General features: G+C 60.0%; 1 protein-coding gene and 1 long non-coding RNA gene across 2 annotated transcripts; one reads left to right on the forward strand and one right to left on the reverse strand.

Moving 5' to 3' along the window:
- Nucleotides 1-839: 839 nt before the first annotated feature.
- Dll4 (delta like canonical Notch ligand 4) lies at nucleotides 840-9747 on the reverse strand. The gene is made up of 11 exons (XM_055595635.1): nucleotides 9599-9747; nucleotides 9207-9476; nucleotides 8667-8724; nucleotides 7587-7850; nucleotides 7409-7469; nucleotides 7175-7305; nucleotides 5445-5614; nucleotides 5066-5285; nucleotides 3352-4054; nucleotides 2362-2470; nucleotides 840-1824 (listed from the first exon to the last, which is right to left on the reverse strand). Exons 1-11 carry the CDS (start codon nucleotides 9671-9673, stop codon nucleotides 1819-1821), a joined length of 2067 nt encoding a protein of 688 aa, XP_055451610.1. The 5' UTR covers nucleotides 9674-9747; the 3' UTR covers nucleotides 840-1818.
- On the forward strand, nucleotides 8656-14535 carry LOC129667959 (uncharacterized). The gene is made up of 2 exons (XR_008718851.1): nucleotides 8656-8719; nucleotides 14104-14535. It is a non-coding gene; the product is annotated as an uncharacterized LOC129667959 (long non-coding RNA).
- Nucleotides 14536-14818: the final 283 nt, after the last annotated feature.

Raw genomic sequence — 14818 nt, forward strand, 5'->3', positions numbered from 1 at the left:
CATTTACTCACCATGGGGTATGTTTGGGGCTGGAGAGAGGCTATGCCCCCAGGGACTATCCTGTGCCTTAGAGGAAGCTGGGCATGGAGTGGACTGGAAACCCCCTCGCTAGTGTCTCGGCCTGGGCAACAGACTCAGGGAAGGCTGATTCCTCTCCGTCTTGTAGTCTCATCCATCCCCCAGGGCATGGACCTAAGGCGACTCTTCTATCCATCCCCATCCCAGATCCATTCCTCACTGGTCCTGGGAAAATGGCAGGTGTCACTGCAACCAAAGTGCCCTCATGGCAGGAGGAAGTACCCCGAGGGGACTTAACTCATTATCAAATATGAGCGTCCTTTTGAATAAGTAATGAGAGAATCTTCCTCAATGGGAGAAAATCAAGGCACCCATAACTGCTTCTTAGGCTTGGGGAAAAGGGAGAGAGATTCCAGTCAGGGGAAAGTTTGTCCTCACGGAAGGGTGGGGACACACAGCGGAATTATGGCACCCAGCCTCAAAGTCAGCAGGCATGGAAGGCTGGCCTAGGCTGGGGTTGAGGTGGGTGAGGCAAGGTTCCCCAGAGAACGGACTGAGACACCAGGCCTTCCACACAACATGCCAGACCCAGGCACGCACAGGCCCTAGGGGTCCCAGCAGGGCATTCAACAGCAAGGAGAGAAGGGGCCTCAAATTTGTGGTAGGAAGGCAGGCAGAAGATTCCCATTCTTCTATGACAAAGACAGGACCCAAGAAATAATAAATTCCTATACACATCTGTTCCATATTATAAATACACATTATATACAAAATAATGTTATAAAATGTAGAAAGGCCAGTGCTTCTGATTCTTAAATTATCAAAATACTAGACTCCAAAATAAACTACAAAAAAAAAAAAAAAAAAAAAACACCAAAAAACAAAAACAAAAAAAACCTCATATTATTGATTTCTGAAGATCGGCTTCAAAGGTGGTCTGGGGGCAGCAGTGGGCACTTGTAGAGCCCAGGCTCATGGGTGCAGAAATGGGCATGATGCACGGAAGGGCCTAGCTACAGCAGCACCCCATCTCCCTTATTGGAATTTTAGCGTAAGGGTCCTGTGCTCCCTAGTTAGGCCTGTACCCCTGGCTGCCAAAAGGGGCAGGCCCTAAGCCCATCTGTTCACACAAGCCCAGAGGCACCAGAACCAGTGAGAGGACCAACTTTGCCCAGAGGGTGTAGGCTTGGTGGCACCTCACATGCTGTGGTTGAAGGCAGGATCTGCATCTCTCCCCTCGGTGCCCACCTCACCTGCAGGATAGCTCCCGCCGAAAGCCAAACTCCAAGGCTTTCCTGCCTACACAAGGCCTGTCCCTGGCAAGCCTCTTCTCTTTTCTCATTTGGGCCCAGCTGTCATGATGGAGTCTGGGCAAAAGGCACTTTGGAAATACAGATGCCCATGGGGGTCACAGCAGCTCCAAGATCGCTTAGGGCCAGTGCCACTCTCTGGAGAACAGTCAAGAGCCCCATGATGGCCACGGTTGGCAGAGCAAGTCCAAGTGGCACCTCAGATAACAGCTCCCATGATGGTCCTCCTCTGGTTCCTCAACTCTGCTCCCCTGGCTGCCCATCCGAGGCCAGGCAGACTCCTGAAGCTGGGCAGAGGCGGTTCGACTCTTGGCAGGTTCACAGTCTGTCCAGTTTATGCCATTCCCCCTTCCTCCTCGTCCTCCTCCTCTTCCTCCTTCGAGCAGCACTGTGCATACTAAAGACGTCCCATCCAGGATGCAATGTAAACAATGCGGAAGGAAGGCCCAGCTGCTGGGCTGAAGCTGGGTGTCTGGGTGGGCTCCGTGCCTTATACCTGGGGAGCACATACAGAAGGAGAAAATGGTTATGTTGGGTGGGGGCAGCTGCTGTCCCCAGGGATGCTCTGGGCCCCCCTGGGTGAAGCCACTGAGGGAGGGGCAGTGCCCTCAGTCCTTCGCCCTAAGTGTCTGGGAGTTTGCACTAATGTGGGAGAATCATGGAAGAAGCCAACAGGAAGAAACAGGCAGGTGCAGGCAGACACAGGCAACTTCACTGAAAGGCAACCGGGAAACAGTTCCTGAAAGGCAGCCAGGTACCATGGCTGTCCTTCCTAGCTCTACCTCTAGACTCCTTGACTCTGTCCCTTTTATTGGCGCAGCTGCTCAGTCGAGTACCACCTGGCTCCTGTATCACACCCTCTGTGGCCATGAGGCCAGCGGGGGACCCAAGAGACACTAAACACCCAGGCAGAGATCTCTGACCCACCCCTTCAGGAACGAGTTTGCTAGTGACCAGGACATTTTTTTTTCCCCATCCACACAGAGCAGGAGGGGGCACGCTGACAGGGAAGGGCAGCCAGCCCAGCACTCACCTCTGTGGCAATGACACATTCGTTCCTCTCTTCTGATATCAAACACACTGACTGGTACACGGAGTCCCTGGGAGAGCATATCGCTGATATTCGACACTCTGGCTTTTCACTGGAGGAAGACGGGCAGGTAAGCATGAGGGAGCGGGGGGGGGGGGGGGGGCCGGGGGGGGGGGGTGACGGGGGGAAGACGGGCAGGTAAGCATGGGGGGGGGGGGGGGGGGGGGGGGAGCCTGGAAGTGCAGTCGGATGCTAATCTAGATCCCAGACAGTTATAGGGCATCGCTGCAGGGGTCTAGGGGAAAGACGTGGGCTAGGAGTGCCCAGTGCTGGCCTTCAGGGGCAGGCAGTTAGAATAGGCCCCTAAGAGAGCTACAGAACCCTAGCAAACCGGAAAAGTCACGGGCCTCGTAAAAGCCAGTATTGCCACTAGAGACAAGCTGCACGGTGGAAAGATAGAAGTCACGAGAGATACACTGTGAACCCTTGGTATTTGGGAGTGAAGAATGGAGGGCTGAATGAGGGAGAGGGACTCCCCTAAGAAGAATTCTTAAAAATGATTATGTGTGTGTGTGTGTGTGTGTGTGTGTGTGCATGCACACACACAAATTTCGGAAGTCAGAGGACAACTTCTAAGTTGTGGGTCCTGGGGATCAAATTCGGACATCAGTCTTGGCAGCAGGCGCCTTTGCCCTCTGAGCCATTTCAATAGCCCAGATTTGTTTTTGAGCCGTGACCTGCTGCTGTGTTGGCCAGGTTGGCATGCAACTTGGCCATTCTCCTGTCTCAGCCTAAGTAGTTAAGGATGCGAGGAGGTGCCACTGTGCCTGGCTTCCTACGGAAATGCAACCCGGGTATTTTGCTGTCAGGACCACAACCTTCCTTGCTTAAAAGCAGCCAGGGCCTGATGCCAGTCTCCCACTGAGCCTGGAGGACCCAGCCACACTACATAAGGGTCCATGGCCAAGCCACGGGCTTCCAGGTGTGGCTTACCTGTGTAACCGAAGTGGCACCTTCTCCCCTAAGCTCTTGTCACTGTGAGGATAGTTCCCAAGCATGGTCCCCCGGCCCAGGAGTCCTGGGGCCAGATTATAGTCCAACGTGCGGTTCTGCAGTTTGCCACAGTTGGACTTGTCCAGGCCACAGTCCACTTCCAGCTCCTTCTTCTGGTTTGTGTTCTTGAGCTGGGCAGCGGGGATTAGGTTGTCCTTCTGGAAGTCCGACAGGTTGTTCATGGCCTCCCGGCTGCCGTCATCGGGCCTCCGAAGCCGCAGCTGCCGCACGGCCACTGCCACCATGCCCAGCAGCACCAGCAGTACCACCAGCCCCACGCCCAGGGAGACGGCGACCCAGGGGAAGCTGGGCGGCAGCCCCACGGGGAACTCGCAGCGGCTGCCCACAAAGCCGTAAGGACAGTTGCAGACGAAGTTGTTCGGGGAGAGGCTGCTGTAGCAGGTGGCCCCGTTGAAGCAGGGTCCTGAGGCACAGGCACCATGGCTCGTCCGCACCTCACAGCGCCTGCCAGAAAAGCCCTCGGGGCAGGTGCACACAGGCCCGGTCTCCAGGTCGTGACAAGTGCCCCCATGGGCACAGGGGCTTCGGGCACAGTCGCTGATGTGGAGTTCGCAGTGGGCGCCTGTGAATCCGGGTCGGCAGCGGCAGGTTCGGATCGGACCTCTGTTCAGGCACTGGCCTCCTGTAAGGACACAGGACCCAAGTCAGCGAGAGCCTGGACTCCCAGGTGAAGGGCATGGGGCTTCCTCCAGGAGCTTAGACCCTTCTGCCTCCATGCGTTCAGCCTGCACGGACAGAGCAGACTGTAAAAAGAGAACTGTGCAAAGACTCCCAAGCCCTGGGGTTTGGGGGTGATCCCGGTTTCTCCATGCTTCCTCGGGCTATTGTAGCGTAGTTATGGGCTTCCTGCAGAATTTTAGGGTAAGGCAGGTATGCTTGACTTGCTCTCTCTAGCAGGGGATCTGACGACCTGTACCTGATCCCTGAGCCTTGGTTTCCTCACCTGCTGACCTGCAGAATTTGATCCTTTCATGAGGATCAGGTAGAGCAGTACAGACTACCTACAGGAAGTGCTCTTGTGGGTGCAATTGCCGTTTAAACTTCATCTTTGCAAGCACACCAAAGACAGTTTCATCTTCCCGTTCAGGGATTTGAAAACTGTGGCTCAAGAGAGTTGAGGGGGAGCGGATTACATGGCACTCCCATGCCCTGGACAGCTCCTGAGCGCCTGCCACCAGATGCATGAAGATTGCCAATGTGTTCTGTGTCTCAAAGGGTGCTGGCCACTCCAGGTTCCTTTAGGCACACTCATTCTAGGTGAGTGTGGGGAAAGGTGAGGCCTCGAGGTACAGAGCTCTAACTGTCGCTGGCCTCCCTTGACAAGGGACGTGAAGCCTTTAACGTCCTTCTTTCTAAGTCATGGTTTCCTGAGGAGGGTCGCAGGCTATCCTCCCCAGGCCAGGGCCCAGGCACGGGAGTAAGGATGGACATCCTGCAGGATGGACACGACCCCCACCTAAGGCTGCTGCTGACCTGCTGCTCCTCCAACCCCCCCCATGCAAGCTTTTCACCCCCAAAAGCAAATGGGAGCCCACGTCGGTCAGTCTGCCCGCGTAGCAGACAGGTCTCCTGCTCCTCTTGAGCCTCTCAGGGGCCAGCGCAGCAGGTCAGTCAGGTGGCAGAAAGGACTTACCATTGGCACATGGGTTGCTGGTACACCTGTCTACTTTCTTCTCACAGTTGGAGCCAGTGAAGCTGGGGGGACATTCGCAGATGTAACTGGCCCCCTGGTTGCGCTCCCGGCAGGAGCCGCCATTGAAGCACGGTGAGTCCGCACAGGTCAAGGTACTATGTTCACAGTGCTGGCCATAGTAGCCTGGGGGACACAGGCAGTAATAGCCATCCTTCTGGTCCTGGGGAGAGAGCATAGAGACTAAAGTTAGACCCCGAGGAGTGGGGCTGGGGCACCCCCACTCTGCTTGTCCAGAGTGTCTATCCGTGGACACACAGCCGAAGACTGCTGGATGCTACCTGGTTAGGCCTCTGCCTTCGCGGGCTGGCTTGGGACTTACCTTACAGCTGCCACCGTTCCGACAGGGGTTGCTGTCACACTTGCTGAGCTCCAGCTCGCAGTCCACGCCGGTGAAGCCGGGGCGGCAGGCGCAGGTATAGCTCCGCTGCCCGCTGTTGGAACACGTTGCTCCATTCTTGCATGGGGAGTGGTGAGTGCAGTAATTGAGGTCTGTGGAGACAGGAAGCAACCGGCTGAGTGGGACCAGGAACTCTCCCAGCTCCGTGCAAGCTCTCCCTGTATTTGGCTCAAAGAAGCTTCAAATTCTAAGTTTTCCAGGCCCACGCATCCCTCTCTTCTCTGCCAGTGAAATCCTGAGTGTTAAGCCACCCGAGACTATAATATAAGCTGTACAAATTTAACGAAAGTTGAAAACAAAAGCACAGTTCGGTCAATGCCCTGCTGGTCAACACTTCCAGCCAGAGCGGGATGAAGAGGAGAAGGGGGCGCAGTCAAGGCCCCTAGCTAATGAGGAAGCCCGAAGAGGCTGCATGGAGGAGGCGCAAGCCTGAAAGGACTAGAAGGAGGAAAATTTCAGCAGGTGGGAAGAGGAGCAAGGAGATGACAGCCTCCACAGGCAGGACTAGGCATTTTCTACAGGAGGTGTTAAAAGTGTATTTTGGATGATAGCTGTTTGTTTTCTTACTGGAGAAGAACAAGGAGGGAGGGCCAGACAAAGCAAACAGAGGGACCAAGTGAGGGCTGTGTTTGCATACAACTAGTATATGACTGTGTCACCTGGGAGCAAAAGTGGAAGGCAGAGAAAGAAGGAGCAAGGAACCAGGTGTGTGTGTGTGTGTGTGTGTGTGTGTGTGTGTGTGTGTGTTGGGGAGAAAAAAAGAGAGGAATTCTGTGTGCCACACAGAGAGGAGAAGAGAGAGAAGAGGAGCGAGTGCACAGACAAGCGCTGAATTCTATGCTGGCAGCAAGTCAGGACCTTTCTAGGCAACCCCCCTTCCCCATCCTTTCTAGGCCTGTGTGGTCTCTCCATGGCAGCAGGCACAGTGCTTGAGCCTGAAAATGGGAGGATGCAGCTGGCCCCTGGGATGTAGAAGGAAAGGTTCCCCCTCTCAAGTCTGTGCCAACCCCTCGGGTATCAGGTAGAGACTGTGTGAGCTCAGGCAGCTGCCTGGCAAGTGCCGCTGCAGAAGGGCAGGTGGCTGTGCCCACACTAAAAAGGCAGTTAGATGTTCTCTCTACCCAGAGGCCCAGGTTGGCCACAGCCCAGGGCAGCCAGTGGGCACACCCCACCAGACAGCTGTTTAGGGGAGAGCTGCTCAAACAGCCTCGGAAGGTGAGCAAACACTCAAGAGGGTTAATAGCTAACTACAAGGCAGAAAGAGGAACAGAGCTCGGCCTCCCTTTCTCTTTGGCCTCGCTAGAATTTATGAGCACGAGCTCCAGGCTGCCAAGCTGTCACCCCTTGGCCTCTTTAGTCACCCCAGCTCTCCGGTGTGTGGAGAAGCGTGTCCCGCCATCCCGCTGCAGCTCAGTTGGTAGAAAGCCTTTGAAGGCACCAAGATTGAGCTCACACACAGGTCGAGTGCTTGCTTAGTATGTGTGACACGCCGAGTTCCGCCCCTAGTACCACACATGTGCCCAGATACAAATCCTAAGCCTTGTCCTTAATGATAATAGGGGAGCCAGTTCTCAATTGCCAAGAGAGAGGCTCCAGCACCGCCTCTAGTATCAGGCCCGGCCACCCCATCTGTCTCTCCTTCCCTCACTCACCTTGGTCACAAAACAGACCTCCCCAGCCCTCCTTGCAGGTACACTGCCAGGGGATGCTACAGGTGCCGTGACGACAGCCATTGTGGGGGATACACTCATCGCAGAGGCTGCCCTGCCAACCCGGACGGCAGCTGTGAGACAGAAGGGAAGCTGAGCATAAGGCGGGAGGCCTGCTTACAAGGGAGGGAGACCCCCCCACACACACACACACTCTCGCTTCCTGTCCCCACTTACACGCACTCTGCTGGCTTGCTGCAGTAGCCGTTCTGCTCATGACAGCCAGAAAGACATATTGCTAAGGAAAGAAAGTAGAGCCAAATGAGGTTGGGGTACCACGGACTCTAAGGCTAGAGACACCACCCCCCCCGCCCCCCCCGCCCCCGTCCCGTCCTGGTGGGGATCTGGTGCTTACGCTGGTCACAGTACTCCCCGGTCCAGCCTGGCAGGCAGGACAGGCTGCCATCTGGCTGGCACACGTAGTGTCCAAAGTGGTCGTTACGCTTCTTGCACAGGCGGGAGCAGCTCTCCCCGTAGTAGTTGTCGCTGCAGATGACGCGGTAGGAGTAGCGCAGCCTCGTGAGGTTGTTGTTTTGCTCATCTGTTTTCCAGTTCTGACCCACAGCAAGGGGGCCCTGGATGGTGATCTGGCTGATAAGCGCATTCCCTGACGAAGGCTCTGCGGGGAGAAGGTCGGGTCAGAGAAAGACGGGCAACCTGACTGAGAAAGCCCGAGACTGCTGCCGCCCACCGTCGTCTCCTTATCTGGGACTACGGTGGCCTGCTACAACTCTCTAACTACTTATCCGATTAACCTCACCTGCCAGCCAGCAAGCACAGGCCAGAGGGTCCCAGAGTCCTGCTACTTGGCTTCCCTGGGTGTGTGCCTGTGCAGGGGGCTTGATAGCATTCAAAAAAGCTACAATAGACGGATGTTAAGATATCCCAGGGTTGTGGAGGCAGATACGGAGGGGAAAGAGGAAAAGAGGTCAAAATGGGGGGAAAAAATCAAAAGGGAGGGAAGCTTTCTGGCTTGAGACTGGGGAGCAAGGGGTTCTTTGGTGTCGTTTCTGTTCTAGAGATAGGTAATGGTTTTTCTTTTTCCTTTTCAAAGTGAGAATTGTTGTGCTGGTGAAATATCCTTTTCCTCTGTGTCAGAACAACATCCCAAAGCCATTATTCCCTTTCCAAAGGAGCGGAATTCGCAAAAGGTGTAAAATACAGGAAGGGGCCCGTCAGTGGCGCTGGCAGCCTCGGCCTTTCTCACCGCCGTGCTCCCCGCGTTCCCACGCCAAAAATAACCCGCAGGAAACGCAATTGTGCTCTGAGTCCAGGCAGCGAGCGGAATCGGAGCGTCCAGCGCGGGGCGCAGCTCGGGCCAAGCTAAGCGTCCCGGCCCCCACCCCCAAGCCCGCGTTTCCCCCGCCTCCAGCAGCTTAACTCTTTCGGCGCTGCGCGATGGCGCCCCCGTGTGGCCGAGGAGCCAGAGACTCACCTGGCCGCAGGTTGTTTCCCGGGGCGTGCCAAGCTTGGATGCTGAGTGAGAAGGTACCCTGGGGAGGCAAAAGGGGGGTGGGGGGGGGGGGCAGAGGGATAGCGGTATGGGGCGGGGGGGGGGGGGGGGGGGGTTGCCTCGCAGCGGCCCGTTTAATTAATCTAATTGCAGGATACGGTTACCGAGCTCGGGTCAGCCTAACTGGTGTCCCGCGCGGTGCGGTGCGCTGGCGAGCGGGCAGGGGAGGGATGAGGGATGCAGGAGGGAAAGCGAGAGCCCGGGATGGGAGGGAGGCGCGGCGCTGGGGTACCCGGCATGACACTGACATCCCGAGAACCGGGAGGAGGGAAGGGCAGGAAACTTGGAAGAAGGGCTAGCGTGAAGCCCCTCTCCCGGATGGTCCCACGAGAGGGCGGGGTGGGGGCGGGGGCGGCGGGAGAGGGAGTCCCCGGGGCGCCTGGGAAAGGGGCTCTGGCGTGTCGAGGCGGTCCCTTCTCTATAGCCTTCGGCCGTCCCCCGGTGCCTGCAGGCTGGGCTTACCGGCCAGGTGAAATTGAAGGGCAGCTGGAGAGGGTTGCGCCCGCCGCCGCTGCTCTCGTCCCTGACGACGAAGGAGTTGGTGCCCAGCACCGGCGTGGAGATGTTGCCGAAGGTGCAGGGTCCCTCCGAGAAGGTTGCCTGGTAGTGCTTGAGGCAGACGAGGAAGAAGGTCCGGCAGCCGGCCTCGCAGGGTCGCCCGTTGGCCAGCACCCCTCGCTCGTTGCTGAACTCCTGCAGCCGCAGCTGGAAGATGCCGGAGCCCGCGGCGCGCTGTGTGGCACGGGGGGACGGAGGGAAGGAGGGAGGAGGGCGAGGTCAGGCTCCGCCGGCTCCGGGGCGCGAACCCGGGGCGCCGCGGGAGGGGGGCGGAGAGGGCGCGGGACGTTCGTTACCTGCGGCCACAAGACCGCCAGCAGCAGCAGCAGCAGCAGCGCCCAGGGACAGGCGCTCCGGGGCGCGGGCGTCATCCCTCGGGGTGTCCTCTGCGCTCGGGGGTGGTGGTGGTGGGGACTCCGAATCCGCCTGCTGGGGGGGTGGGGGAGCGGTCGCCCTCCGGCCAGGCAGGGTTCCTGCAAAGCTGATTTCCTCTCCCTCCGGTCGCCTTCCCGGCAGCCCGATGCCTCGTCGGTAGGTAATCCAGGTGAGGGCGGCTGGGCGGCGGCTGCTCGGAGTACGCGTCCTCGGGCAAATCCCAGGGCCCGGAGCGGGCTGGCGTCGGGGGGGTTCCACCGCGCCCGAGCGGCTCTCCGCCTCGGCTTCCCGGCCGGCGAGCAGCGCCGCTACTGAAACCTGCTGGCCCGGGAGCCTTTCTTATATATATGGGCTCCTCTCGGCGGCCTGTCAGTCAGGCGGGCTCGCGGCCGCTCTCCCCTCCCCTCCGGGCCTCCGGAGGCTCCAGGGCCTCCCAGCACCCACCCGAGGGGGCCTCCGCCCCCGCCGCTCCCCCGGTCAACCAGCCAGTAGGGCGCACGTCCCCGCCCCTCTCCCAACCCCTGGGCTCCCCGCTCTGCGCGTGCCCGGGGCCGAGCAGCCCTCGGAGAGCGTGCGCTTAAAGGCCGAGCCCCCTCGCCCGCCCGCGGGAGGATTAGGAGCCCCAAGTGACGCGGCGGGAGGTGAGGTGGTTCCCGGGTGGGGACGGGGTCGGAAACTCTCGGGGGGAGGCGGGGGGGGAGGGGAGCGTCCCCGAAGGCCGTGCCACCTCTCAGGGGTCCCCGAAGGCTTTGCCTCTGCTCCAAGGTGGTGGTGGTGGGGGGAAACAGAACTTCAAAACTGGGAGAGCGAAAAAGCCAGCGCCAGGGCACTCGGAGCTCCTTTTTTTTTTTTTTTTTTTTTGCCTCCCCGGGGCTGGCGGTGGTGGCTCGGGCCTCGCTGGCCTGCAGCCTACGCGCGTCCCGCTCCCCACGCGTCCCCAGCACCGCGGGGAAGCCGCCGGACGCGTTTTAACCTCTCCGTGGCCGTTCCAAGCGAGGCAGAGGGCCAAGCGTCCGAGACTCTAGTCCTCTCCTGCGCACCTGGTAGGCGTGTCGCTCCCCAGCAGCGGGGCGTGCCCAGCGCGTGCCTTCTCTCTCTCTCTCTCTCTCTCTCTCTCTCTCTCTCTCCCTCTCCCTCTCTTCCCCCCACCCCCACTCCCTCCTGGGGGGGCGTGGTCCTCGGAGAGGGGGGCGCGTCCTCAGCTGTATGGTAATGAAGCCCTGGCCTTTCCCCTCGGTGCCTCTCTCACCTGGGTCGCGCGTCCCGGCCCCTACCCGCGTCCCCTAGCTCCGCCGGGGTAAGGGAGCCAACTCTCCCGGCTCCGGCGTGTCCTCGGGGGCCACCGGAGAGGCAAGGTGGGAGAGCCCGAGGCCGAGCGGGCCCAGGTCTCTGGGCGCAGCGGCAGGATGTAGGGTGTGGGACTGGAGGCGCGCGGGGTTGTTTGAGTTTCGGGCGGCTTCGCCCAGGTCGCACGCGCGCGCGCCTCTCCCGGGTGGCCTCGGAGCGCGCAGGGCCTGCAGCTGCCTTCCCGGCACCCCGCCGTGCTCCCCGGAGGCCGCAGACCGGGGGGGGGGGGGGGGGGCCCCCCCCCCGCTCGGGGGGGGGGGGGAGGCAGCTGCCCGCCCCGCCCCCCCCCCGGCCCCCCGGGGGCCGGCGGCGGGGGGGGGGGGGGCGCTGCCTTCTCCCGGTCTCGGGGGTGCTGGAGAACTCGTCTCTCTCTCTCTCTGCTCCCACTGAGGGCTGTGGGGGCCCTGTGGCTTCAGCTGTCAGCCCGCCCGCGTGGTGATAGCTGGCTGTCGTCGGACGATAAGATCAGTGCTGGCGGGGGCTGCGGCGGGGGTGGGGGGGGCGGGGACGCGGCTCCAGCCCCAGGGAGGCTCGTGGTAGGGGAAGAGGAGCCCAACAGCTGCCAGTGACGAACGTGGTCTGATTTTTTGACTCGGGTGGTGGTGATGGAGGGTGGGGTGGGGTGGGGTGGGGGTGGGGTGAGGTGAGGAGACAGGCTCCGGGGTCCCCCACGCACGTCCACCCCTCCCAGCCACCATCTGGCGCGAGCGGGTTGGCGTGGGGAACCGATGCGGGGCGGGGGGCCCGGCAGATGGGCCCAGGCTGCACTACCGAGTTAATGTAGGTTATGGGCAAGCAGAGTCCCAGGCCCGAGGGAGGGGGGAGCTCGGGGCGTACCTCCCGGCGGTTCTGGACTTCCAGATCCTCCGTCTCTGCATCCTCTGTGTGTCTGCAGACCCTCCTAGAATGCCAGAGGGTGCTCCCGCTCTCCCTAGTTTCCATCCCCAAATCCTAGCCTGGGGAGTCCATAGAAACTCTTCCCGACGCTGGCGCTTGCCCGAGTCTCCAGGGAGACATCCACTTCCACGAGGAGTATCCATTACTCTTGGAAGCGTTCTACCCTCATACACGTTAATGTGCCAAAATATTTGGCAAAGAGTCAAGGACCAAACAGAAGTCGGGATCATCCTTTTCCTCAGAAATGGACAATGTGTGTCAGCCATCCATCCGCCTAAGCAATTTCTGACCTAGGAAGGAAAGGGGTGTGTTGTTGTTGTTGTTTTGTTTGTTTGTTTATTCCTGGCCAGGACACTACCCTTAGCCTCGGGTCTCCGCTAGAGTTCCCATTGGCTGGGATCAGTCTTTACCCACATTGCTAGGCACGAAGGGCTCACAGCTGGAGCCCTTCGCTTGCGCTGGGTCATTAGGAGCCAAAGACTCCGGTGGAAGAAAAGCAACACCCTTCTGGATGCTCGAAGAACAGGACGGTTGTAGGAGGAGAGCAGGCCACTGCTAACGACATGGCCACTAGTCAGGGCCAGCTCCACAGACTCCCCAAGCCTGACCGTGCTGGGTTCCCATAAACTGCGGCCCTTTCTTGGGCCCACAGCTCCTCGCCCCCCCCCCCCCAGGGCACCCTCAGACCCTCCCCAGCGCCGAAGGCCGAGCAGCGGGGGAGACGGGCAAAGCCTTTCCTTCTCCCCAGAAGACTTGTGCCCCTGCTGCGCCCTCCTGGTGGCCACGTCTTGGCTTCTCTCCTTATGAAGAACCTGCACCCCGCCCCCGCCCCCGGAACTGAAACACGTCAAAGTTGTCCCCAAACCGGCCGCGGGTTCCCGGGGTGCGACCTCGGGCCTCCTTCCCAGCCTACGGGCTCCCCGGGGCCGCCAGCCCGGAGACCTCCTCCGGCCCGCCGCCGTGCCCGGGGGACAGCGGTGCGCCCCCCCCCCCCCCGGCACGCCGCAGCCGGGCGGAGGCGGGGTGGGGCGGGGCGCTTAAGCCTGGAGAGACCCCGCCGCGGCGGGCGCGGAGCAGGGGCCACGTGCTGGGAGCCGCGGCCCGGGGAGCCGCACAGAAGGCGGGGAGATTTGCAAACTGTTGCTGCCACATGGCCGCTCCGCTCGGCCCATTCACATTGAAATGAGGCCGGGCGCGTGCCTCATCTGCCGCAGGGCGCTGCCACGCGTCAGCCTGGCCCCGCCGCGTGCCAACTGGGGCAGTGGGGCTGGCAGGCCTTGCCAGCCGTGTGGGGGGGCGGGGAGCCCGGCTCGGGTCCTGAGCCAGGAGGTGGGGGGTGGGGGTCGGGGAAGGGAACCGAACTACCCCAGCCACCCAGGCGCCAAGGATCCTCGGACCTTGGCCCCGCGTCGAGGAGGGAACCGACGGAAAGGCCCGGGACGAACGGTTTCCGAGGGGGCCCAGGATCGATGCCGCCGCTCCCCCGCAGATGCGCCCGGGCAGCGCTGCTCTCCATCTGCCGCCGCTCGCACCTGCCGGTCAATAAATCGATTTTTACAATTTAATGCAGCAGCTTCCCGCCCGCCTCGGCCAGATGCCGCCGCAGAAGCACCTCCGCCCTCTCCCCTCCCTTCGAGGGGAGCCAGCGGTTAGGAACTGGATTCCCGCTCGGCCGGCAGGGCCCCCGCGGCGCGGCGCACTTTTCCCTACTGCCCCTGCGAGAAAACTGCGAAACTGCGTACTTCGAGGTTTTTTTTTTTTTTTTTTGGCCCCCGGGGTCAGAGTGGATTCCCAGGAGAATAGGCCCGAGGCTGAGGGAGGAGAGAGGAAGATGATGACTTAGCATTGGCCTCGAAGACTGGCTGGGAGCTTCAAGGAAGGAACAGGATGCAGGAACTGATGGTTTTCTAAATCACAATGGGTTCTGAAGGTTGAAGAGGAGTAGGGCCCAGCGCTGAGGAGGCCTGGGGTCCCAGCGCATTCTCCTCTTAGTCTGGGGAATGAGTATGCCTGGGGCCGGGCCACGTGGTCCTGGGCTTGAAACTTAACCACGACGACGACAACACCTGCTCTTTCATCTGTGCGATGCGATAATAATAGCGACCTGGGAGAGTGAAGGCCTGTATTCCACTCGGTATTTGCAAGACTCAAACAATAACTTGGTTCCTTTCTTTCCCTCTAGGCAACACGAAGACAACCAGAGGCCGTTCTCGGGGCAGGGCACAAATGAGTTTCGCAGGTAAAGAAGACAAAAGACAGACACACTCCCAAGGGAAGAGGAGCAGAAGGAGGGGAAAAAGCAAAGTGTGGAAAAGTCAAGTTTTCCAGACCCTTTGTAGACGGTGTGTGATAAGGTTCTTGACTGAACAACCTGGGGAATAGCCGCCCACGCTTTGGCCTTCCCGAGAAAACGGTCCCACCCAGACAACCCTCCAAAGAAGAGTCGTCCCTGAAGGCACCTGGTCACTTAGAGGGGCAGCCCCTCAGGCCCAGCTCTCCTCATGCTCCCATGAGAGCATACCTCCTGGGTTCACTTTTCACGGGCTGATTGCTCACGCCCGATGACCTAACATATGCCAAATAAAAGGGTCCCCGAGTGGGCAGGACCACTGGGCATGGTGGAGTACTGCTTGGGTTTCTCCCAAGGCCAGGAAGGCCTCCCACCTCCTCTTCTGGGGTCCCTGGCACCTAGGGCCTGGAGTAGTTTCATACTGTTTCCTTCCTTGGCCCCCCCAGAGCACATGGGGCCTGGAACTGAGGTCAATAAGAGCATCTAGGGCCTGCAGAGACAGTAGACCTGACAGGAGACGCCAAAGAATCTAGAAGCTACTTTTAAGCTGTGCATGGTGAGTGGGAAGCTTTCCTCCAGCCTCTTGGGTGCTAGTTAAGAAGAAAGG

This window comes from Psammomys obesus, unplaced genomic scaffold (assembly GCF_907164565.1).
Source record: "Psammomys obesus unplaced genomic scaffold, mPsaObe1.curated_primary_1811, whole genome shotgun sequence".
NCBI classification, from domain to species: domain Eukaryota; kingdom Metazoa; phylum Chordata; class Mammalia; order Rodentia; family Muridae; genus Psammomys; species Psammomys obesus.